This window comes from Zalophus californianus, chromosome 2, assembly GCF_009762305.2.
Source record: "Zalophus californianus isolate mZalCal1 chromosome 2, mZalCal1.pri.v2, whole genome shotgun sequence".
Classification (NCBI taxonomy): domain Eukaryota; kingdom Metazoa; phylum Chordata; class Mammalia; order Carnivora; family Otariidae; genus Zalophus; species Zalophus californianus.
The window spans coordinates 31,266,269-31,292,509 of record NC_045596.1 but is presented as its reverse complement, the minus strand read 5'-3'; the positions used below and the strand labels follow the sequence as shown (position 1 = coordinate 31,292,509).

The 26,241-nt window shown below is 42.6% G+C and overlaps 1 protein-coding gene across 5 annotated transcripts in view; it reads right to left on the bottom strand.

The window, feature by feature from the left end:
- TBC1D1 (TBC1 domain family member 1) overlaps window positions 1-25,963 on the bottom strand; it is a 226,589-nt gene extending 200,626 nt beyond the window's left edge. The window contains exons 1-2 of one of the 5 annotated variants that reach the window (XM_027598091.2): window positions 25,583-25,963; window positions 15,983-16,552 (exon numbers count right to left, since the gene is read on the bottom strand). In XM_027598091.2, coding sequence (XP_027453892.1) covers window positions 15,983-16,402 — 420 coding nt within the window. In that variant the 5' untranslated portion in view covers window positions 16,403-16,552; window positions 25,583-25,963. The remainder of the gene's footprint in view (window positions 1-15,982; window positions 16,553-25,582) is intronic. The other 4 variants (XM_027598093.2, XM_027598094.2, XM_027598092.2 and 1 more) reach the window with 4 other exon arrangements.
- Between the last annotated feature and the right edge of the window lie 278 nt (window positions 25,964-26,241).

Below are 26,241 nucleotides of genomic sequence, written 5' to 3'. Positions count from 1 at the left end.
GCAGGTGCAACTTGTTTCCAGTTGTTTTTTCAAAGCTCTGAATCTCATCAAGGCATGCCATCGTAATTAAAATGTAATCTCTGGTTTGAAATTTAACATCATAGACGTAGCACAGGGCAACTATGGGCTCCAAGCCAGGCCTGCTGCAAAGGAGATCATCAAAATAATTTTTTAGTCTTTTTTTTTTTTTTTTTTGAGAGAGGCAGCATTGTTTCTGTTAATCTCTATGAATTAACTATTTCTGTTTAGAAGCAGACACAAAGCTACACAAGACCTTTGTTGCAGAAAAAAACTATCGTGAAGAGAGAAAAATAGGGAAAATCGAAATGACTGTTCATAAGGGCTGGCCACAATATGGTATATCCATATAGAGACCAGATAAGCAGCAGGGGTCATTCTGTTATTTGAGAGATTAAAAAATTGGATCAAAATCTCTTCTCGTGGGGAAAGAGAAGGCCAGCATCTATCCCAAACTCTCCAGGGATTCTTGAGAGTCCACAGCTCCTCCTAGTGCCCGTGTTCCAGTTTCCAGACCCTATAGCAACCACCAGCTCTCATTCCTGTCTTGCCTGCTATCACTGTTTGTTTGAGAGAGAGAGAGCCAGTGAGCGCGGGGGGAGGGCCAGAGGGAGAAGGAGAGAAAGGATCCTCCAGCAGACCCCTTGCCGAGTGTGGAACCCAGTGCGGGACTAGATCCCAGGACCCCAGGATATGAGCTGAGCCGAAGGCAGACGCTTAACCAACTGAGCCACCCAGGCATCCCTGCCTTTTATCACTCTTATTACTCATCCTTTCCCTGTTCACTGTGTGCAGACAAACTACATAGCTCCTTTTCTTTGATCTCCCCAAATGGCACTCATGCAACCTCTTCTGTGTTGTAGGCTATAATAGCTATCTGGGGTTATCGGCAAGCAGAGGCCACGGCGAGAGAGAGTCAGATAGCTTACTGCAACATAATATACCACCGCAGCTAACTAAAAACTAATATCTGACCTCCTGTTCTTAGAAGACCTTGGCCATTTCCCCAATTCTGCCAATAATACAAATTTCACTTTGGCCTCCATTTCCCATTCTCAATGTTGAGGCCTGACTTTCTCCAAATTCTTTGTGGTTCTTGTCTTTTTTTCATTTCATTTTTTTCATTGTTCTTGTGTATCTTTTTTTCCAGCATTATGGAGATGCAACTAACATTTGACACTGTGTGAGTGTAAGGTGTACAAGGTATTGATTTGATACACATATGTATCGCAAAATGATTACCACCATAGCTAAGCACAGCATCCCATTAGCTAACACCTCCATCTCATCAGATAATTACCATTTCTTTCTGGGGGTGAGAACATTTAAGTTCCACTCTGTTCAAAACTTTCAAATATATAATATGGTATTATTAACTATAATCACTATTTTGTACATTAGATCCCTAAGGCTTATTTTCCTTATAATTGGAAGTTTAGGGGCGCCTGGATGACTCAGTTGGTTAAGCGTCCGACTCTTGATTTCAGCTCAGGTTATGATCTCAGGGTTGTGAGATCGCGTCCTGCATTGGCTCTGTGCTGGGCATGGAGCCTGCTTAAAATTCTCTCTCTCCCTCCCTCCCTCTCCCTCTGCCCACCCCCTGCTCTCTCTCTCTTTCTCTAAAAATAAATTTAAAAAAATAACCAGAAGTTTGTATTCTTTGACCAATATTTCCCCATTTCCTCTACCATTCTACTGTTTCTATGATTTTAGCTTTTTTAGATTCTATATATAAGTGAGATCATACATACATACATACATACATTCTCTGACTTATTTCACTTAGCATCATGCACTCAAGGTCCATCCGTATTGTCACAAACGGCAGAATTTCCTTCTTCTCACAGCTGCATAGTATTCCACTGTGTATATGCCACCACTTCTTTATCCATTTATCCATCGATGGAGACCTAGGTTGCTTCCAATGCCTTGGCTATTGTGAATAATATTGTAAAGAACATGGAAGTGCAGACATCTCTTTGACATCTGGTTTTTATTTCCTTTGTATATACACCCAGAAGTGGAATAGCTGGATCCCATGGTATTTCTATTTTTAATTTGGTGGTGACCCTCCGTACTCTTTTCCATAGTGGCTGCACCAATGTACATTCCCACCAACAGTGCACAAGGGTTCCCTTTTCTCCACATCCTCGCCGACACTTGTTATCTCTTGTTTTTTTTATGACAGCCATTCTATTAGGTGCAGCAGTGACATCGTAGTTCTGATCTGTATTTCCCTGATTATGAGTTATGTTGAGTACTTTCTTATGTACCTGTTGGCCATTTGTATGACTTCTTTGGACAAATATCTATTCAGTTCCTCCGCCCATTTTTTAATCCAATTGGTTTTTTGCTGTTGAGTTTATCAGTTCACTATATTTTCTAGATATTCACCCCGTATCAGATACATGATTTGCAAATATCTTCTCCCACTCCATAGGTTTTCATTTTGTTGTGCAGAAACCTTTTTTTTTTTTTTTAAAGATTGTCTTTATTTGACAGAGAGAGAGTGAGAGAGGAAACACAAGCACGGGGAGTGGGAGAGGGAGAAGCAGGCTTCCTGCTGAGCGGGGAGCGCCATGCAGGGCTCGATCCCAGTGGGATCATGACCTCAGCCGAAGGCAGATGCTTAACGACTGAGCCACCCAGGTGCCCCTGTGCAGAAGCATTTTATTTTTTCTCCCACCCCCATCCTGTGCAGAAGCTTTTTAGTTTTATGTGGTCCCAAATGCTTATTTTTGCTTTTGTTGCTCCCAAATCTTGTTTGTTTCTTATGCTAAGCAGATTAGACATCTCTGAGTCACTTGCAGCCCATCCTGGCTATGTTCTTTTCATAATGAAAATGGCTCATCGAAGCTAAACAAAGATGATGCTATCACCCAAGAGCAGTTCTGCCACAGTTATGAAACCAGCCCCTCCTTTCTGCCTGCTGCATACAACTGTGCAATCACCCAAAAGATGTACCTCTACTACCATGAGAAGTATCTAAGACATAGCTATATTCACTACTATATCGACATGTGTGTTTATTTCTGTTATACATATGTAGAGAGCACAGAGTTTAAAAAGAAATGGTAGAAATAAACATATGAATTGGTTCCATATGGAAACATTTGTTTATGTAATAAAAGAATAATATCTACAAGAATATATACCAATTTGTTGGTCTCTCTCTAGGACGTGGGATTCAGAGCGTACTTTAAATTTTAACACTTGTGTACTAATTTTTTTTACATTCAACATAAATGCCTCTATAATCAGAAAAGCTATTTATTTTGGAAGACAGAAGACTGACGCCAACAAAAATGGGCTCAAGTCGCTGCTAAAAGGATTTAACTTACACGCAAGAGTTTCTCAATAGTAGACTGCTCAATATTCATGAAATTTCTCCCACAATAGCCCCCAGTAAATGCCAAAAAATTTTTGAGTTCATAAAAAGCAAGGAAGAGAACTGCACAGATTTCAAAGAGCTCAGAGCCAATGAATGTCATGTTATGAACAAAGACCAAGAGAGGCAAAGCTCAGGAGGGATGGGGAGAGATGGATGGTATCTAAGAACAAAATCCTGACCAAACAAGAGAAATCTGTCTTGATGAGGAAGGAAAGGCGAAACAGGAAAATAAATGAATAGGCTGCACTGGGCCTTCCAGATGAGATAGGGTCAAAAAAATCAAAAACAGAAAGGAGAAGAACATCTCCAAGAATGACCACAAAAAAGGTAACATTCACCCATTCATTCATTCATGAAGTCCCCGCTACGTGCCAGGCACTGTCCTGGGTGCCCAGGTCTGGCAATGAACAAGAAAGCCAAGGGCCCTGTTCTCTTGGAGTTTAGGCAGGTGTGCCGATGGTAAACAAGGAAGCAGGGCAACAAACAAGGTAATTTCAGATACTAGTATTGTGAAGACATTAAAACCAGATGAAATGATAATAATTGGTGTGGAGGTACTTTTAACAGGGTGCCCAGAGGATAAGGTTTAATGCAACTCCAAAATGGTCTAGGGAAGTAGCAGTCTCCCAGGCACAAACAATGACAAATGCAAAGTCCTCGTGTGAAGAATGAGGCTGTCATGTTTTAGGAATATAAACACCAGGGTGGCTGGGATCCAGACAGCCCTGGAAGGGTGTGCAGAACAAGGTCCACATGGTAAGCCCCAGCAAGGATCTGGGATTTCATAGAGGGGAAAGTTATACAGGGGAAAGTTACAAGAGAGGTTTTAGGCAGGGGAGTGTCATGAATTTATAGGTTTTCTAAAAATGCTTCCACGTTCTCTCTGGATGATTGGCAGGTGGAGAGAAGAAGCAAGAATGGAAACAGGGAAAATAATTAGGAAGTATTGTAGCAGTCCAGATGAGAGATGACAGAGCCTCGCGCTCAGGGTTAGCAACAGAATCAGAGAAGTGCCAAATCTGGAATGGATCCTGAATAATTTGAATGAGAATGTGAAGAAAAGAGAGAAATCAAAGACAATGTCTAGATTTCAGCTGGAGCAACCCTCATTGCCACTTTGGAGCTGCAGAGGACTGGAGAAGCAACAGACTGGTGGGGAGTGAATTCAAGGGTTCTTTTTTAACAAGGTTTGAGTTTGAGATGCTTATGTAACAGCCAAGTAGACAAGTCCAGTTGGCACCTGGATAGACGAGTCTGGAACTCATCAGCGAGTTTGAAGAAATAGATTCACTTTGGGGAGTCACCATCAAACAGGTGGTATTTATCACTATGAGACTGGGCAAGTTCATCTGGAAAGAGGGTCGAGAAGAGAAATGTAGGAGACTGGGTCTTGGGGGACATAAAACTCAGACCTGAGAAGAAGAGGAAGCACAAAGGGGTTTGGGTGGAAACCGCTACTGAAGTAAAAGAGAAAATAGGAGGGGATGGTTCTTCAAAAGCCAAGAGAAGAGATTGTTTCAAGATAGAACAAACACTGCGTTGCCAACTATGCCAAAAGCTACTGAGAAATTGGATGAGAGAAGCCGAGAGGGAATCACCAGATCTCAGTGGCTGGTGACATGATACGAACCTTTTTAGTGGAATGATCAGGACAGAAGGCCAGTTCGTAAGCCGACGAGAAAATGGGTGAGTGAAAGTGAAGATAGCCACCAGGACAACTCTTAAAATAAAACAGAGCAGAAAGTTGGGCCAGTAACTTGAGGGAGCTCGGAATGGGATACGGGGTCAGTGGAGGGTTTGTTTTTAAGATGGGAGACGCCAGGATAAATATTTTTAGAAGACCAAGCAGAACCAGATTAGGAATTTTACTTCTATGTTATTTTTCATATCATTCCTTAGGAACCAAGTAGGTCAGCATCAATAGGACAGCAAATCAGAATATGACTGACTTTCTCTTCCATTAGAGACCAACAAAGTGTTAAATTAAACTATTAATTTATCCAGAGGTGAAAGAGATTGAAGACATCAACTTGGTTCCATGAGAATAAGCTATTTCACATCATACTTATGGATCAAGACACTATCTACCTATCTTTCTATTTATTTATGTAATCTCTACACTCAGTGTGGAGCTTGAACTCAAGACCCTGCGATCAAGAGTTGCATGCTCTGCAGACTGAGCCAGACAGGCACCCCTGGATCAAGACGCTTCTTGAGCTTTTACACTCACTACTGCAATAGCCTCCTAGCTGGTCTGCCTCATCTGTCTCTCATTCCACTATTCCATCCTCCACTCCAAAATTTAAAAACAAGTTCAGTTATTTCACTTTCCCTGATCAATGCCTCTAAATAGCAACCTCCTTAAGAATATCCAACTCCCTGAGTAAGGCTTATAAAGCCCCATAAAATCTGTCCCCAGCCTTTCCTCCCAGTCTCATCTCAGACCATGCAATTTGCAAAACTCTAATCACAGCAACCCTGGCCGCATTGGGCACCTCCGCATTCTCTTGTCCTGCTAGGGCTCGGCACACCCTCAATCCTCTATCTAGAATGTCTATTCAATCTGTACCCAACTCACTGGCCTGGAAAACCCCTAGTGGGTCTTTAATACCCATTCAAATGTCCCACGGAATATACACTTACTCAGGGTCCTTCCAGAAGATAGAGCTATGACACACAGCTAGACATTAGAGGGAACAACTTCACTTCCATGTAAAATAGATTTAGGAGTAGGTCAGTTGTCTGAAACAAAAGGGGAACATTGTCAGGTGATACTTTCCTTGTAAGTGGGAAGTGTAGAAACAGGAGGAAGATGACTTGCAAGGTGAAATCTCCTTGGGACAAAATCCATCCACATCCATTGTTCAATACAGACTCTTTAATACTTAGTTGTCTATCATTGGTAGGAAGGGCCAAAGAACTGTCTCTACAGTTTCCTACTGTTCCTACTTGGCCCTCCAGAACAATTCATAATGTGTCTACTTCTTTTTGTACAAACATGGCAGCTTTTCAAATAACTGCAGGCACTAACACTAGACCTCCTCCCATTCTCTCAAATTTTCTCTTCTATAACTTACAGATGTTGCTAACTCCTGGCAGTTCAGTACCCAGAATATAAAAACATCATTATACCTCTTGAGGAGGCAATCTTATCTTATTTGATTTTGTACCAGAGCACCCAGCCAAGTCCATGACATATTGGTAACATTCCAACGCATGCATTAATGTTGAATCTGCAACATTTCAAATACCTGTATCACTCGACCACAAGAAATCATGGCTTCTAACACACTGCCCAGAACTAAGGCAACTAAGAAAGTGTCTCTGCAGGGCCACCTGTCATGCAGTCAGGTGTGAAGTGCTCAGTCAGACACAGAGTCCAACATCAGTGATCACACACCACTCAAGGCCACCTCTTCTCTGACGTCCTGCATCGGCTCCTCCCCAAAGCCCCGCCTGCCATCCAGCTTCTTCTAAGGCTCTCAGAGCCAGGCCAGCTCTGCACTTGGCCTGGCCTGTTGGTTCAGGCTCACAGGCAACCATTAGTGGGGCAGATGCCTAAGCATCCAAAGGGTGGATGTGAACTTAAAAAAAAAGAAGAGGGGTGCCTGGGTGGCTCAGTTGGTTAAGCGTCTGACTTCAGCTCCGGTCATGAGCTCAGGGTCCTGGGATGGAGCCCCGTGTTGAGGGGCTCAGGATCCTGGGATTGAGCACCCAGCTCAGTGGGGAGTCTGCTTGTCCCTCTCCCTCTGCCTCTGCCCCTCTCCCTACTTGTGCTCTGTCTCTCTCTCAAATAAAAAATCTTAAAAAAAAATAAGAGGAAAAAGTAGAAAGAAGAGATTTATCTCTTTCAGTATATCCCAAACTAGCAGCTCACAGGGTTCTTGTCCATCTCAATACATATCTAGAGTTAAAAATAAGATGTAGTTTTGAATGTGACCTTTTCAGAAGAACTTTGAGCAAAATTCTATCATTAACAAATAGAAGGCAGCAAAGAAAAGGGGGAAGACTGGAGTCATTCTGTGATGAATGTTATTATTTCTGGAAATACTTCTGGGTAGCTAGCCTAGTCCAGTGCTGACTAGTAGAGAGGGTATAAGCTATATATGTAATTTTAAATTTTATAGTAGGCTTATCAAAGAAAGTAAAATAAGCAGGTGAAATTAATTCTAGTGTTAGATTTTATTTAACTCAGTATATCCAAAATATTATCACTTCAACATGTAACCAATATAGAAAATTACTGAGATATTTTAAGTTCTTTTTTTTTTTCAAATAAGTCATTGCAGTCTACTGTGTTTTGACACTGCACATTTCAACTCAGACTAGCCACACTGCAAGTGCTCAATCGTCACACTGGGCTACTGATTACTGCACTGGATGATAAAGGTCTAGGCTATAAATAAATCCTTTTAAGATACAAGTCAACTTAAGGTTCAAAATACTTGTAAACTCTATTATTAGGAACAGACTTTTATTAAAAAATAATTACAAACTCACAGCATTTGGTGAAAAATGCAAAGCTATACAAAGTGGTATGTATTGAAAAACAAGGACTTTTTAAAAATTAAGCATCTCTCACAAGGTGGATGCTTTCTGAAGCCCTCAGACTCATTTTTCAAAGTCAAAAATAAATTATGTAATCAATCCTGTGTCATGAACCCAAATCCTCCAACAAATACTTCGGAGTTCACGCAGTCCGGGACATTCTTTTTATAGATGAAAAAGAATCCCTGCCAACCTTTGCACCCAGCAACCGACTACTGTCTGGCATGACAGACGGTCAAGTGTTGATTAGCTGACACGGATACACTGTTCCAGGCAACCATGCACTGAGTCATAGCTGCCGAGTGGGACCCCAAATGAAACCTTACATAATAAACCAGAATAGGATCAAAGATGCGTGGCAGGAATGGAACATAGATCAAAAAGTCCTCCGAAATATACACAACAAAACCTTCTCAGAACCATCCCCCGAGTAACAAAAAGAGACTAACATCTTAAGTTCAGAAATTATGAAAACCAAATGCAGAAGGGCAACCGATAAGAACATCTAAAAAGTAATCCTATATTCCTCAGAATCATCACCCTCAGGAACAAAACGCTCCAGCTCAGTGCTGTAATTTCCAACCTCACTCTAGCAAAGAAAGAAAGTAATGAGCCGGCAAATAAAACAGCCAAGCTAGAGATGCAATAGGAGCCAGACTACAGAAAATCCTGAAATAAGCGGTACATAGTTTAAGAGACAGACGTAAAACCCCATGCAGATGGGGAATTGGGAAGACAAATCAGTAATGGGTAAAATGCAACCAAAACAAAGCTACAATCAAAAATGAAATTCCAAAAAAATTTTAAATTAAATCATAAGACTCAGCTAAAGCAAACTCTGGCTTTTTTTTTTTTTATTATTATTATGTTATGTTAATCACCATACGTTACATCATTAGTTTTTGATGTAGTGTTCCATGATTCATTGTTTGCGTATAACACCCAGTGCTCCATTCACTACGTGCCCACTTTAATACCCATCACCAGACTAACCCATCCCCCCACCCCCTCTGGCGTTTTAGATAGGGATTTGAAGTCTTAGTCCTGGTAATCACAGGAAAACAAATTAAGACCACTTCCTTCATTGAATATGTAACCTAATCCAGATAGGCTGGGTGAGGGAGCTCTAAAACCCAGGGGTTACTGAGAAGGCCAACGTTCTCACAGAATACACTGGTTCATCACTGGAAATTTTAAAGGGAAATATTTATTGCTCTGAAGTTAAGTCTACAAATAGTTAAGTACTCTTAAAATTTGTGGTAAGGACTCTGAGAAACAAACTGAGGGTTCTAGAGGGGAGGGGGGTGGGGGGATGGGTTAGCCTGGTGATGGGTATTAAAGAGGGCATGTTCTGCATGGAGCACTGGGTGTTATACACAAACAATGAATCATGGAACAGTACATCAAAAACTAATGATGGGGCGCCTGGGTGGCTCAGCTGGTTGAACAACTGCCTTCGGCTCAGGTCATGATCCTGGAGTCCCTGGATGAGTCCCACGTAGGGCTCCCTGCTCAGCGGGGAGTCTGCTTCTCCCTCTGACCCTCCCCCCTCTTGTGTGCTCTCTCTCTCTCACTCTCTCTCTCAAATAAATAAATAAAATCTTTAAAAAAAACTAATGATGTAATGTATGGTGATCAACATAATAAACTAAAATTAAAAAAAAAATGTGTGGTATGGGACCCCACCAGGTTCAGTTCCAGGTATGTGTCACATTCAAGAAATGCAGTTTAGATGCCAAAAATCATCAAAAAGGAAACCCATTCCCTCAAAGAACACTGACCACCTCTCAAATGCATCTTCCTCAGCAATATTTAGTCCTCTTCTATATGCAGACTTCTTTCTCGAAGTCTACTTCTACTGTAAGTTCATGCAGTTACTCTACCCCTGACCCTAGGCTCCTTTCCCACACTTTCCCCCCTTCTCTTCTCAGGAAACTTTTAGCACTTTATTATGGAGATCAACTTAGCCTCTCTCCCAGTAAGAAATGACGCTTCCTCTTTGGAAGAGTGAAGAATAAGGCTATTAAGATGGACATTAAAGAGGGAACCTGATGTAATGAGCACTGGGTATTATGTAAGACTGATGAATCACTGAGCTCTACCTCTGAAACCAAGAATACATTATATGTTAATTAACTGAATTTAAATTTAAAAAAAGAAATTTAAAAAACAACAAAAAAAGATGTGTTATGTGTACTTATAAGCTTTGCTAGTCTGCTAGCACACTTGTATATAACAGTTTTTACTTTTTTGCCGCTCAGTTTTTTCTATGAATAGAAGTTATTGCTTTGGTGAAAAATTATAATTAATATGGATGGGTGAAATTATACCAGGAACAATAATGACAAATACAACTATTTAAGAAAGGAGTTTAAAATTTTTACTGTAAATTACTGTATTCACATAAGTATTACATTAATGCTTTTTCTCTGTTAAAATGTTAAATTGGGGGCAGCTGGGTGGCTCAGTCATTAGGCATCTGCCTTCGGCTCAGATCATGATCCCAAGGTCCTGGGATCAAGCCCCACATCGCATCAGGCTCCCTGCTTGGCAGAAAGCTGCTTCTCCCTCTCCCACTCCCCCTGCTTGTGTTCCCTCTGTCACTGTGTCTCTCTGTCAAATAAATAAATAAAATCTTTAAAAAATAATAATAATAACAAAAATAAAATAAAATAAAATGTTAAATTTGTCATAGAGTCAACAACAGATAGTAAAAAGTCATTATCTTCTATATAGTATGTCCATTATCAGAGGTTTTTATATCTTTTCAGCATAATTGGTTGTTTTTTATGTTGACTTTATCATGTCCTTAGCTGTTAAAGAAAACTTTTTCTTACTTGTGAATGTGCTGTTTCCTTAAAATCATATTGTCCTCTGGGTTTATCTTAAAATATTTTATTGTCCCTTTGGTTACATAAGCCACAGAATATTGTTTTTCTGTCAACCATGGTCAGTATTAATCCAGTTACAAATCTTTGAATACTCCTGATTTTTGACTTTCAAGTTTAGAAAATATAAAATTTTTTAATTTAAAAAATTTTTATTTTTTTAATTTAAAAAATTTTTATTTTTTTTAAAGACTTTATTTATTTATTTGACAGAGAGAGTGAGAGAGCACAAGCAGGGGGAACAAGAGAGGGAGAGGGAGAAGCAGGCTCCCCGCCAAGCAGGGAGCCTGATGCGGGGCTGGATCCCAGGACCCTGAGATCATGACCTGAGCCGAAGGCAGATGCTTAACCATCTGAGCCACCCAGGCGCCCCTAAAAAAATTTTTAAATAAAACATTTAAATTTAGAAAATATAAAATAAAAATTTCACAATGTTAAAAAAAAAAGATTCTAGCAAATACCAGATTCTCTGATGGAGAAGGGGAGGCCCACGAGCACTCCCACATTAATGACATCTGTCCCATCACAATTATGAAATATCCACACTGTGCCCAGACTGGACACAGCATCTGGAAGATCAGAATCTGAAGAGAGTCAAAAAGAGTGTTTGAAAAGCCAGGACATATTTCAAGTACAAAAGGAAGATCAGTTAAAAAATAATGGGCACTTAGTAAAACTGCTCTCATGTACCCAATCTCTGACTTACCCCGGGGTCCCACACCTCCTGCCCCCTCTCCTCACCTGCTCACCAACCTACACTTCTCCATTTATTACCATCTTAATAATACCCTCCACTCCCCTTTCAAAATCTATTCTTTCTTCCTATTGACACAAAACAGCAACAGACAACGTCAGAAGCCCCAGCACTTACACCACCTGCAACTCAGTGATGGAAACTCCCTTTCAAGGAAACAAGAGTTTTTTCCTCGATAAATAAAGAAAAGGAGAGAAATAGAAATATTCTTATGAATGATCTCAAGTTAAACTCGAGTGGCAAATCTGATGTTCTTCTGAGTACAGATTTTCATAGAAGAGACAAAACTGAAGAACTAACTGGAGGAGGAAAGAACTAGACTATTTTTCAAGGGCTGAGTCTGGGCAGAACTCCAGATTTCTTTGTGATATGATGGGGGAAAGATCTAGTCAGGGTCACTCATGCAACCATCTGTTTTCCAGGATGGATGTCTTCACTTCCTACCATGGACCCAAACTCAAAACTACACTTCAACCCAGAACCTTATCCCACTGTGTTCACATGTGTTCTGAGGGATGTTCTTGGATGTTATGAGAAAACTGTAATCTATGGCCCAATAAATTTGGGGATTTCATGGACTAGTGTACAACTCAAGAATGAAATAGAAAATACAGCTTCTCTAAAACCATGGTTCTCAGAGTGTGGACTATATAACTCAGTGAACCAATGTCTTCCGAATAATCAATGCATGATGTTACACAGTCATACATGCTTAAAAGATTCATAAAAATGCATGACAGATCAACGGATTTTATTTATTTTTTATTTTTTATTTTCTTCTTAAAAGGCTTCATTCATTTATTTGACAGAAAGAGAGACAGTGAGAGAGGGAACAAAGGAGGGGGAGTGGGAGAGGGAGAAGCAGGCCTCCCGCTGAGCAGGGAGCCCGATGCAGGGGCTAGACCCCAGGACCCCAGGACCCCGGGATCATGACCTGAGCCAAAGGCAGACACTTAACGACTGAGCCATCCAGGTGCCCCAGATCAATGGATTTTAATATAACAAAGTGCAAGAGCGCTTTGATACAGTTTCAGATTCCATATTGCAACAAGCCTTTAAGCAACTACCACTTGTCAAGTTTTGGTATAGTAGTAAAAAAAAAAAAACATCCACAATTTTCTAAAAAGACTGTAAAATGTTTCTCCATTTTCCTACCACATAGCTGTGTGAGGACAAGTTTTCTTCATATACTCAACCAAAACAACATATCATGACAGAATGAATGGAGAAGCAGTGGAGAATCCAGTAGTAGTTGTCTATTAATCCAGATAAAAAAAGATGTGAAAAAACAAACAACAACAAAAAAAATAAGTAAAACTATGTCACTCTTATCATTAAATATTTTTGGAAAATATATAGTTATTTTTCACAAAAATATTCTTTATGCTAACACATAAGGGGCATATTACTTTTGTTTTTTAACAAATGAAGAAATTAGTACCTTCATAATTTCTGTTTTAATTTTTAGTAATTATTAATAAATATAAGCCACCTTCGTGCTCTTTGGAATCCTCAATAATTTTTAAGACTAAAAAGGGATCCTCATGTCAAAAAGTTGGAGATGCTGCCCTAATGCATTTTGATGTGGAAGCCTTTCTCTATGGAACACCTTGAATGTATTCTATGGAACACACTATGGGAAACAGTCTCATCTTGTGTTCTAAAAATTATTCCTTTATATGCCTCTTCTCCCTAGACATTCTTCAGCAAGTTAATTTATATACTATTGAAGGGTTTCCTCTCAAGTAGTAGTTTTGTGCTTCTAACCCTGGCAGTAAATGCATATATCTCCTCTGGCAAGCACAACCCAAAGTGACCTCATCTATTTAGGAGAGGCCTTAATCTGGAGAATGATTTCACTGAGCAAATGTTTCAAATAATCATGAGAAATGATGACATAGGTTAACGTGCTGCATCAGCAGATAATCCTCTACCATGAGATACAGTGCCAGAGATGTCCCAAGAACATCAAAGCTATGATGCCCGATTGAGAATCGGGGCCAATTTGGTTTACCATTCAGTTTCCAACAAAACCAAATCACTGATTGAGGTGCCTCTGCTACAAATTACTCTTTTATACAAGGAGCAGGATGACAGCAATGTATTGCTCCGAGTACTGGCAATCTGCGCTTGGAAAAATTGTATGCAAGCCAAAAATAACTCAAGACCTAATTCATATTTCTATCATGGCTTTTCAGAACACAGAGTAAGGCCAGTTGTCTACTTTCAGCAACACTGGGAGCTCCAGTTACAGAATTTAGTTATAAATCTCTTTTTCCTATTAGGTATCTGGATGACTGGCCAGGAGCCTGTTCTCAGATGGCTGTAAAAAATTTTGGGAAAGAGTCAAAAGTGTAAAGTGCTGGACAACTATTCCACACAAAGACTCTCCCCAAGGAAATTCAGTCCTTATATAGAGCAGGCCTGGAGTACAGGCTGTTCAGTCCTTTCATTTACATTCTGGAATTTGCCCAAATAATAGCAACCATTAAGTTTATTTATGCAGTTTTTAAAGTATCTAGTTTATAAAAATGTTGCTCAAGGATGACCAGGATCTTGGGAGCTGAAGACACTCATCTTGGCCTCCTTTTTCCTATTACCTTAGACTTAAAGTGAAATCAGCATCTGCTGATTTCAGTAATAATAATTTCAGTAATAATCTGCTTCCAGTAAAATTTTCTTTAATGAAGATTTTTTTTATGGCTCTAAGTGCTTCCTAAGGTGCTGTTGTAGCTCATTTGGTCCCCCTGGCAACACTATGAGATAGACATGATAATTATCCCCATTTTACAGATGAGACAATAGGCTCAGAGTTGCCTGAGGCCACCAGTTTATAAGTGGCAGACTGGACTGGAATTTGGTCCCTCAGACCCTCTGTACTGGGATGCTGTCCCATCTACTTGAGATGCATGGATGATAACATTAAATGATTTATGACTGAGGAGATATCCAATTCTGTGGGTAAAATAATGGTTGTAAGCTTCACATTAGCCTTTATTGAGAAAACCTTCCTTATAGCCAGTGTGTTAGGCTCTGTTCTCTGTCTTCCGGTCATGACCTGGACATGGCCCACGTGCTATTTACCTACCATTGCTTCTGCCTTTCTTCTAGCCTGTACTGATATCCTCTTGCACGGCATCTGGAGCAGCACTCACTGAATGAATGAGTCAAAGAACCACTTTTGCTTAAAAGTGAATCTCTAAGAATCCACTTAGGTCACCAAGAGCATGAATTTCTAAATGAAGTTCTTGCACCCTGGAGGGTGTGCAAAACAAACAAACAAAACCCAACAAAACAGTGAGGTAGAGGGAGAAAAACATTAGCATTTCTATTTCTATTTACTGACATTTACCACATGATTGGCACTGGCCCCCTCACTCAGTGCATGGCAGACAGCCACAGAGGGATGCTAGGCCTGGCAGGGGCATTCCTCAGCTCATGGGGTTAGTCAGCAATGAAGGCTATATCAAAGTTCACATGGGCCCAACTGAGAGCGTGGCCGTAGGGATTATGCTTTCAATTTTATCTAAACTGAGCCTCACAAAATGGACAAGTGACTTTAAACAAGTCCTGCATAGAACCTCAAAACAAGGTAACAACAATGCAAGCACCAATACCCAGGAAAGTCATGGAGCTGACTATACTTTTACCATTTCTCATGTGATACTTTTCTCAGCCACATCAAGAGATATAACAATAACGAGTTAATCAGATCCGACACAAAGTTGGCATCCACACACACAAAACCTGCAAGTATCAAAACTTGGATTCATATCCATTATTCTTATAACAGTCTTTGCCTAAGTGACCATGATACCTCGGGGAATTGGCTAATGGTATTCGTATGTAACTTCTAAATCCATATATATTTTTTAACAGGGTCAAAGATGTAGAGCTCACTGATCTAGGTAGGACTCTACTACCTAAACTGCAATCTGCAAAGGAACAGCATCAGCATCACCCTGGCAGCTTGTTAGAAATGTAGTCTTCGGGTTCCTCCCAGACCTCCTGGACCCAAATTTGTATTTTAACAAGATCTCCAGGTGATTCATGTGCACGTTTCTGTTTGAGAAGCACTGCTTTAGAACACACACCTTAAATGATCTGAACCCTAACAGTTCAGCTCTTATTTATAAGTTGAGGCAGATTTCTCTGTTGAATTTTTGAACTCATAAAATTATAATTCATAATAGCTGTTATCAAATGTTCTTCAAAACTATAAAAAAACTATCCCCATAAACCAAAAAGCCCAGTGAAATAATCTATGTATGACCACAGCATCCTCTTATTCATCCCCGTATCCATAAAGTCAATGTCCTGACCCCCAATGCAATGAAAGCCAGCCCGCTACACCTCCATTGCTTTCATCCCACTTCCACTTACTTTTGTTTGATCATCGGCTTTGAACACATAGCAGATACTCTGCTGATTGGCTGCGCTGTCCTTAATCAGACAAGCAAAGTAACTCGGATCGTGACTGTTGTGAATCAGTTTGTGAGCATGCTGGGGCTTACACTCGAAGATGCGGGAACAGATCAGAGGATCCCACTGTTGACTCCTCTTCCCCGGCTCGGGTTCACATCTCAGTCCAGAGGGGGAAACACAAAGCCAGACTTGCCTGGCACCAGGCTCCTTTTTGGAGGACTGCCCACTGAGCCTGCGCACCTCCGCCACGACCCAGGGCAGCATCGGCATGGTGGTCAGAGAGTGCACACGCAAGGAGCCCACCAGCTGCAGGCTGAAGTCCACGGAGGCCTCGTTAGGAAACAGATGCTTCCTCGCTGTGAATGTTATTGGTTCCATCTTGGGAAAGGTCTGAAAACTCAGCAAAACGTTGCCACTGTTTTCTGTTTTAGTTTTTTTTTTTTTCCTATGTGTCACTGAGGCCTTTTTATTCTGCTGTTTTCTGTTTTAGAATGAGCAATCTATTTTATGTGCTTCTGAGGCAGAATCCTGGGGGAGAAAAACAAAGGCATGAGAATTTAATGAAATCACAGCAATAGCTACTTTTGAAGAGTTACTATTTCAGCGGAACTTAAAAGCCTGAAACCCAAACATGGGAAGAAACGGATCTTCGTTCAAACAAGATGCCTGGCCTAGAAAGAGCCTTCTTGAAACTGTGCTTCAAATAAACCCTGAAAATGCCATAACTGTCACATTCACTACAGGTTACAAAGATCCCACCAGGAAACTCCTGTGAAACATTTGTAAGCCTTGTAGAGCCATCAGAAGCAGGCAGGACAGAAAACAATATCGTCCTGCTCAGATACCTTTAAACCCTGTTCTATTAACACATATTTCAAGGAATTTTTTTTTTAAGTAATCTCTATGCCCAGTGTGGGGCTTGAACTCATGACCCCAATACCAAGAGTTGCATGCTCTATGGACTGAGCCAGCCAGGTATCCCTTAAGGAATTTTTTTTAAAGATACTCAAATTCAGCAGTGGTGATTCTCCCTCCAAAAAGTAATCTTGAGAGAAAAAATAGCAGCTATCTATCCATTATCATAGTCCACTGAACCAGACCAGTTTTCAACAACTGACCTTTTCAATTAAGATACTACTTAAGTTTTAAAAAGCCTCTCCCTGACATAGTCCAGAGGTGCTGAACATGAATTCAAATTTCATTAACATGTAGTTGGTGCCAGTTATGCTCCAAATAGCACCATAAATATTGTTTCATTTAATTCATGTAGTATAAGCCATCATACCCACACGTTGCCTCTCCTCATCAATAGATGATGCTACTTCCAGTCTACCTAAACTCTCTCACCTGCCTTCCCCCTTCTATGGGTGATTTTCAACAACCACATCTGATGCATGGGGACAAAACCCTTCTGTGCAAAGCTAACCTGTCTACAGGATCTCAAGCCTCATCCTTCCTCAGCTGCTCACAGGATCTTCCTTCTGTCATGTACTCCCTGAGCACCTATACACTGCATCTGTCTGATTCACCATTGTGTCCCCAGTGCCTGGCAGCGTTTGACTCACAATAGAGGCTCAATAACATTGTAAACAAATGAATGAAGTCTCTCCCATCTGAAAAAAAAAAAAGACTTTTTCCCTTGACCTCAACCCTCCGGAGCCACAACTCTTCCTTCCCCACACAACTTTCTTCTACACTTAACTGGCTCACTTCCTACTGCCCATCGACAATCGACAATCTCGATTGTGACCAGATGCACTGCCTATGCATTGAACTTGCTCCCATTAAGGTCATCCACATCTTCTGGCTGTGAAACCCAAAGGGGGCTTTTTAGTCCTTAACTGCCTTGTCCTTTCTGATGCATTTCTCAATGGTGACCACTCCCTCCTGCTTGAAACTCCTGCTTCTCTTACCTTCTTGGTTGCTTCTTTTCAGGTTCTTGGATGGCTTTCCCCCCTGTTTAACTCCATCCCTTCTCCTCATTCCACCTGCTTTCTTTGGACAGTCTCACCTAATGGCTCGGGTGTCTACAACCACCTTCAAACAGTCCTGCTGTGGCTGCTAGCAGCTTTGTGCACTCTGGGCGTATTACAAGATCTTCATCTCCAACCCTAGCCTCGGTTACAGACTACTAGTATTGCCATCGTTGGGACCTAGGTCACTGAGCTTGAGTTGCTTGTCACAGGTGGGCGTGGGAGGGTCGGCTCCTGATTCTCAACCCATCCTCTTGAGTGCTGCACAAGAATGGCATCAACCACATAGACCCTGATGATTCTCATGTGAATGTCTCCCATTGAACCTCCTTCCTGAGATCCAGATGAGGGCAGACCATTCAATATTTCTATCTGGATAGCCTAGGGCTACCTCAGCCTCAATGCAGTCATTTTTAAAGATTTATTCCTTATTTTAGAGAGAGAGTGTATGTGCGTGCAAGCAGGGGGAGAGGCTCAGGGAGAGGGAGAGAAGCAGACTCCCCACTGAGCCTGGAGCCCCACACAGGGCTTGATCCCACAACCCCGAGATCATGACCTGAGCCAAAATCAAGAGTCAGATGCTTAACGTGCTGAGCCACCCAGGCACCCCTCAATTTAGTTATTATAAACTAACTCAGTCTCACCTCCCTCTTTCCCAGAACTTCTCTTGCTGCCCATAGACTCTATCTCTGTAAATAGCATTACTAGTTTATTGGCCAAGCCAAAGGCCAAGGAGTCATTGCTACAGACTGAATGTTGAACTCCTAATTCCCAATGTGACAGTATTTGGAGATTGGGCCATTGGGAGGTGATTAGGTCATGAGACTGAAACCCTTATGAATGGGATTAGTGCCCTCATAAAGAGACCCGGGGTACTCCCTTACCCCCTCCCACCATGTGAGGAAATAAGAGACAAGACGGCTGTGTATGAACCGGGAGTATATTCAATATTCAAATTCTAAACATTTTCTGAAATAGAACTGAAGTCTATTCCTTTAACTCTATATTTTTCTATATCATACAGATGCATAAATGATAAGAGTGAATTTTTATAATAGGATTTGAACACAGTTCAGAACTATTTTTAATTTTAAATCTTCAGAAGTTCAGAAATAAACCCACACTTCCAAGCTCCAACATAGTTCGTGGAAACGTAGTCCCTGTCTCTTCTCCTTTAAAGTACAACCTCTCTTGATGATAAAAACAGACTTGAAGTTCATATAACCCCATAAATAATGGTCTCTCCCTCTCTCTCTCTTCATTTTTCTCTCTTTCACCTGGTGAGAGTGGCATTAAATGTCTGGCTCAACTTCCATTCCTGTAACTGAATTCGTTTCAAGTTCTAACTGTTGACAGCCGCTAATCCCAAGACATGTTTAAAGAAGTACTAGAATTATTACAAAGCGGAGACCTGAGATCTACCAAGTAGTGTAGATGAGGCAATTATTAATATCGTGGCAACAATATACAGAATTATTTTCAGTTTTCTTGTAAGGTAATATATACATAGTGCAAAAAAAATTACACAATTTAGAATTTCAAACATTTAGTATATAGTCATCAAATTAGTTCTGCCATGTCATTGACAAAACTAATTAAATGCCTAGAGTTTTCATTTTTGAACCAGCCATGGCACATTCTTAGTTTCTCTGTAAATAGTAGATTGGTCCGTAATACTGTTTGTGAACTATCAAATAAGTTCTACACCAGGGGGTGTCTGGCCGGCTCAGTCAGAAGAGCATGTAACCCTTGATCTCAGGGTGATGAGTTTGAGCCCCACGTTCGGTGCAGAGATTACTTAAATAAGTAAAAATTAAAGAAAAAAAGTTCTACGCCAAAGATAGCGTAATTATTTATCAGCAATTCAGATTCTGCTGATACAAGATTCATGGTAACTTAGACTAGGTGAGTAACTGTCTGTACTACTTTTCAATAAAAAGTTCTGGGAAACAGATGATCTATTCAAATAATACGAGTATACCATTAGATTATTTTTTAAGCCATCTCAGTCCACATCACTGGCATGCAACCTCTGACCGTCCGTCCCTAGTAGAACTACCGATTCTAAGAGGGCTCTTTACCTCCTACCCTCAGGAAGAAATACCACGATCTGTTACCCCAGCGAACTTCTAGTTATGTTCTTGCTGGTAGAATCATCACTATACAAGCTCTATCCCTCACACAGACCGTCTGTATGCTACACAGTTCCCACCGACCACAGTCCATAAACATGGTAGGCATCCCAAACACAAAGATACTCTTATTAGAACAGTTGCAATCATCTCTTTAGTGAGTCCTTCTATATCAAATATCCCTGAAAGCATGCACTTAGAATTATAAAATCTGAAAGTCAGAAATGTCCTTTTAAGCTCTTTAGAAATTTCCCTTATATTTGAAGGGCACCTGACTGGCTCAGTGAGTGAAGGGTCTGCCTTCGGCTCAGGTTGTGATCCCGGGGTCCTGAGATCGAGCCCCACATCGGGCTCCCTGCTCCGTGGGGAGCCTGCTTCTTCCTCTCCCTCTGCCACTCCTTCTGTTTGTGCTCTCTCTGTCTGTAAATAAATAAAATCCCTAAAAAAATTTTTTTCCCTTATATTTGAAATGAGGAAACGTGGTTCTGGAGAAGTTAAGTGGTTTGTCCAAGTTGGGTGACAGAATTAGGACAATCCGATCCCTGACTGCCATCCAAGTGCAGCAGAGAACCTCAGTTTCCTGATGAAAACATTTTCAAGGGTCAAGCTGAGAAAGCGAGTCACTTAACTTCTCCAAATCTCAAGTTTATTCTTAGAAGAAAATGGAATAAGATGATCCTCAAGTTGTCCTCTAGCTCTAAAATCGGGTAAATCTAATTTTCATAATGTATAATACCAAATGTCCCCGACGTGGTGTGGGGATAGAAAGCTGCTCTCATCTTCCTGTCGAGAATACAAATGTGAGGGAGGTACAAGAAGAAAGAATGGGGTTTATTGATCAGGAAGCAAGAGAAGAGATGGCAGGAGTTAGCAAGCCGCCATTGGGAACCCCCTCTCTTCCCAGCCTGCCTCCATGCCATCCTGGCAAACCATGGGGAATAGAAGGGGGACCTTCCAGAAGCTAGCGATAAACACCACAGCCACAGCACACTCAGCCGTCACCTTCTCAGAGTGCTGGTGGGAGGGAAGGAGGAAATAAAAGAGGGATAGACAGGAGAGGTGTTGAAGCTTCTAGCTCCAAGCCCGGTTAGGAACCAGCCAAGACTGATCAGCTGTCGGGGACCCCCTGCTCATCCCGCCCCGGGATGAGCAGGGAGTCCCCAGATAGCTACTCACTTCCCCTTACAAATCAGTGGTTTCATTTTTCTGCTCTTTACTCCAGAGAGAGGGGGCATGCAGCTGAACAGAATTATTCTGCCCCCCGAATATTCTAGGCTCATGCAGTAAGATCACCTGGGGCGTGGCTACACTAGTTGTCCCAGAATCTCACCCAATCAGAGCAGTGTGCTGCTACCTAGGAATTGCCCACAGGCTCCAAAGATCTTTTGGGCGCGGCAGGCTATTTCACACAGAGCCATCACACAGAGCTTCTGGAGCCCATGGATCTAACCTCTTCAACACCAAGGACGCTCCAGCCCCAGTATGCACCTCTCTAATTTGACACATGAAGTAATGATGTTTGGAATGACTTCCTTCCTACATAAATCAGGGCCAATGTAAGCCTAGTCCTTTAGGATGCCATGGCCACTTCCTGTATTCTCTTTATGGCACAGGATAATGGGCCAGGGGCCCTTGCTGGCCCTCAGGGATGTATATCCCTCCCTCCCGCATGGCTGCTTTGTTATTCTACTGAAAGTAATAATAGTAACTGTGAACATATCTGTAATAGTACTTATTGTGTGACTGTTAACTGAGCTCTCACAACAACCCTGGACAAGAAAGACTATTATTATCATATCTAAATAAGGACTCCAGTGGATTTTTACCATTATCAGCTCCAGCTTTCAGATAAGAGATGAGAAAGGAGGTGCCAGCACAGAGAAGTAAGGTCACTTGCCCAAGGTCATCCTAGCGGCAGATGGGAGAATCAGGTTTTGAACCCAGGGCCTTCTACTCCAGACTTTGCACTTGCTCTTAACCACTTTGCTAGAGGGATACTTATTGACCAACAACCCCTCTTCTTGGACATTACATACATGATCTTCTGTATTCTTACAACTCTGAGATGTATGTTTTATCATCCCCATTTCCATTCGGGTCCCCTGGCTAATGGTGTAGGCAGGATTTGTCTTATGCCCAAATTTCTATTCTTTGTGACAAAAACATCTCTAGAAGGAAATAACTAAAATATCTTTCTAGTGAATTAGCTGGGTGGTTTTTCTATCTAAACTTTGCTTGGTCTCATTAATCCAAATCTAATGTCAAAATTATACCTTAGAAGTACAAAATAAACAAATAAAAATAATAATAGCAATAAGTAATATTTACTGAGTGCTCACTATGTAACAGGCACTGTTCTAAGAACTTTACATGTATAAATGCATTAAGTTTGACAACAAACTCGTACGTACTTACCTACTTTGGAAACTTAGATTTACTGATCGTAACTAATGTGTAGTTAAATATGTACACTCTCTTTTTAAGAGAAAAACACTGCTGCTTGTCACAAAGAACACAGGCATACTCAAAAATTAAACGCCTCATTGTTGGCGCTAAAACGTATTTCCTACATTCTGCACAGCTTTACTGAAACCCAAGTGTCAAGATTATTCATACGGCCCAAATATGACAAATCCTTTTCTAAACATTCGAAAACCTCAAAAGGGACACATTGCCCTTAAATCTAAGAACCCATCCAATGGAAATCTCAGCTTGAAAATGTTAAAAATTGTGAGAATGGAAACCTTCATGTCTTTTGTGAAGAATCTGGTTAAAAAATCTTTTTCTTGGGATGTGGGGTTGGAAAGGAAGAAATGAAGATAAAAGTCTGCTAAGGCAATTCGTAAGGTACTGTAAGGGGTTCTGCACGGAAAACCCACATCCTCTGCCATCACCAGGGGGCTTCGAACCCAAAGCTGCCTGTCTGCTGAGTGGAATCAGTCACTTAACCACACAGACTCTGATCCTCCAAGTTTTAATGGCCAAGAAGAGGGCTGAAAAACCTATCACATATTGGGACGCTCGTGGCCATCATACTGAAGAAGCACAGCCCAGCAGACGGGGGTGTGTTGGGGGGGAGGGCAAAGCAAGCTACCCCAACACATAAGCAGACTTAGGTCATTTGGGGAACGTAAGGAGCCGAGGCTGGGGAACTTCAGAGAAATGCCACGAAGAGTGGAAAAGGGGCCTGAGGGAGTTGCCATTTTGACCAGATAAAATTAAAAGCCTTTCCAAAGACAGAAGAAGCCTCTCAAGCAGGCATCCCTACTCCGGGCGCCATAATGATGGAACATGCTGGGTATGAATGGGGAACAGGTAAGTGCCACTCCCTGCTGGTCACCGGTGGTCTGTCCCAGAAGATCCCAGAAGATCTGGCAGAAAGGAGCCGCCCACCCACACCTGGCTCTGCACAGGAATCTATTTGATTGTGATGTAGCCTCTCTGGTGGAGGCTGCCTTCTCCGGAAATGGAGGGCAAAGACTGTCAACAGCTGGATAATGAGGAAGAAGAGGCAAGCTGCATTTCCTCAGAGTCACTCACTTCCTCCTCAGACCCTGTGGTACTTTCTACAACAGTCAATGGGGGAGAAGTCATCCCAATACTGATACAACAGCACTCAGCCAGAAATGCTATCATAGTGAAAAGGGAAATCCCCAGACCTCTCAGTGGGAAAGAGAGTGGTAGACTATGGCAGACATTCGCAAAACTTAAATTTGATGTTAATAATTTACAACTACACCAATGAATTTTCCCCCTATTTTGCTGGTTTGCAAATGGCAGGACAAATCAACATAAAAACATTTATTTTCATATATGATAATTTTATTTACTGCTTTGAGCCACACTTAGTCCCTTTTACCTCTCCTTGCACTCAGTTAATAGTCTCGGGATATTCCTCTTGCGTTCACTTCAGAAAGTATCCCCTAAACATTTCACACGGCACCCTGTAATTCACAGCTGTGTCCACTGTCCAGTAGCTCATATTATATCAATGGTTACTTACAGATAAAACTAAGGAGAAAGCCCTTTTTTATGGTCTGATTTCTCTATAACTTGGTAGGAAAAAAAAAGAAGCAGGGAGGTTCAAGACCGTGATAAGCATTCCATTTCAAACAGTTCTAAAACACCTGTTTACAAAAGCAGTCAATCCTTTTTTATACAGAATTTTTCATGCAATGTCCTTATTCCTTTAGACAGTCTTCAGGATTCTCAGGAAGGAGGTGATCGTGAGGAACACTGCCCCCAGGCAAGAGAAGCCATCTGAACTCTAGCTGCTTCAGGGGTCCCTAACCCAAGAGAGTACTAGAACATGAAGTGTTCAGAAACACCGGAGAGTCATTTACCAAGGTGGATCCCCAGCCTCTTGCAACAACTCCCCATTCAGTCTTCTACCCCAGCCCCTCCCACACAGAGCAGGCTCCCAAAATACCCCAACACCCAGACATGGCTATGCTCCAACTCTTATCAACCCCATCAAATCTAGGCAGATAATGAATTTCTCTTTTCCAAAAGAAGGGGTCTCGACCAAGTCCTCTGTAGTTCTGCTTAAGTACAGTGTGAAAAGTTTTGAAATTTGGCCTTGTAAAGAGAGCGGAATTTCTTGGGTGTGACCCGTTTAAACCAAGTCATTTAAAAATGCTCTTTCAAAGTCTTGATTATATTAATAAATGAAATCATCCATCATCTAAAAGGAAGAATGAGAGATCTATACCTATCCATTAATGTGAGGCACTCTGAAAATTAAACTGTTTGGTGGGAGGAACAATCATCACTTTCAATTTCTTTTCCTTTTTAAGCAACTTTCAGAGAATAATCTGTTTTAAACAAAATAACAGGTAAAGCCACCTCTAGGTGGATTTCAAAGAAAACAGTCTCTCAAAACAACAATAACAGTGTGTGGCAAAGTTTGAGGGGTCTCCTAATCACAGAACGATGAGGAAGCTGCTAGAAACAATTAAGCAGAGTTTCAAAATGACTGGTACAGGATGTGCCCATAGAAAGAAATGTTGTGCGCACTGCTGGAGCTGCCCAAGTCACTACTGCAAAGTACCGTGAACTTTTAAAGGATGGCAAGGGGTCACAATGACCACCCTCTCCCCCGCAGTCCGGTCGCCCTACAAACACAGCAGCCCCCAGAGATACTTGGCGGGAGGGGGTAGATGCCAAGCGAGCAGGAGTGAAGGGGGGCTGGAGGAGGGTGCCTGTCGGAGCTCCTGTGCCTTCATGAACTTGAAGGTTTCACTTTCGTTCGAGTAGGGGGGCAACGAGGTGGCAATGAACCCCACCCGCCCACCCCGGAAGCCCCCCGCGCGGCAAGCACAGCACGAACGCCCTTGGGCTGCCGGATTCCAGCTCCGCGGGCCCCGGAGCACAGGGGTGCGTTTGGTGCCGGGGCGGGGGGGGGGGGCGGCCGGGATGCCGCCGGAGGCGTGGAAGCGCCGGAGAGCACCTACCTATATCACGGCGCGCTCAAAGCCCAGGGCCCGGCCGGGGCGCGCAGGTGCTCGGGGGCGGCGTGGTGACTGCCTGGGCGGGCGGGGCGCCCATCGTGCCGGGCTGGCTGCGCTCTTCCGCAGGGCGGGGGTGGGTGGGGGTGCCGGGAGGGATCCTCTCCGCTCGGCTCCCGCCTCTTCTACGCCCAGCTGAGGACACGGCGGGTCCCGCGGCGGCGGCAGCAACAGGCACAGTGGCGCGGCGGCTGCGGCCGCGGCGAAGGAGGAGGAGGTGTCTGCGCGCGGCTAGCGTTTCCTCCTCCCCCGCTGGGCGAGCGTGGGGGAGGCGAGGGGAGGGCAGAAGCCGGGATCGCCCAACTCGGTCCCCAGGGACCCAAGAGGGGGACGCGGTGCTCCCTCCCTCCTCTCTGCGCCTTGTGACTCTGCCCGAGCGGTACGGTCGGGACAGGCGAGTCACACGCGGGTAACAGCTGCTGCAGTGCGGGACCGCCGCGGCCTCCCTCCTCTCCCTGCCTCTCCCCTGCCGGACCGCCCATCCTCCGCGCGCCGGGCCGGGCCGGGCCGGGCGGCTGGGGGCAGGGGGGGCGGGGACGGATGGGGGGTCCTGGCACCGCCCCAGCCAGCCCCGGCGCAGGGTCCTGGCCCCGCGTCCGCCTGGG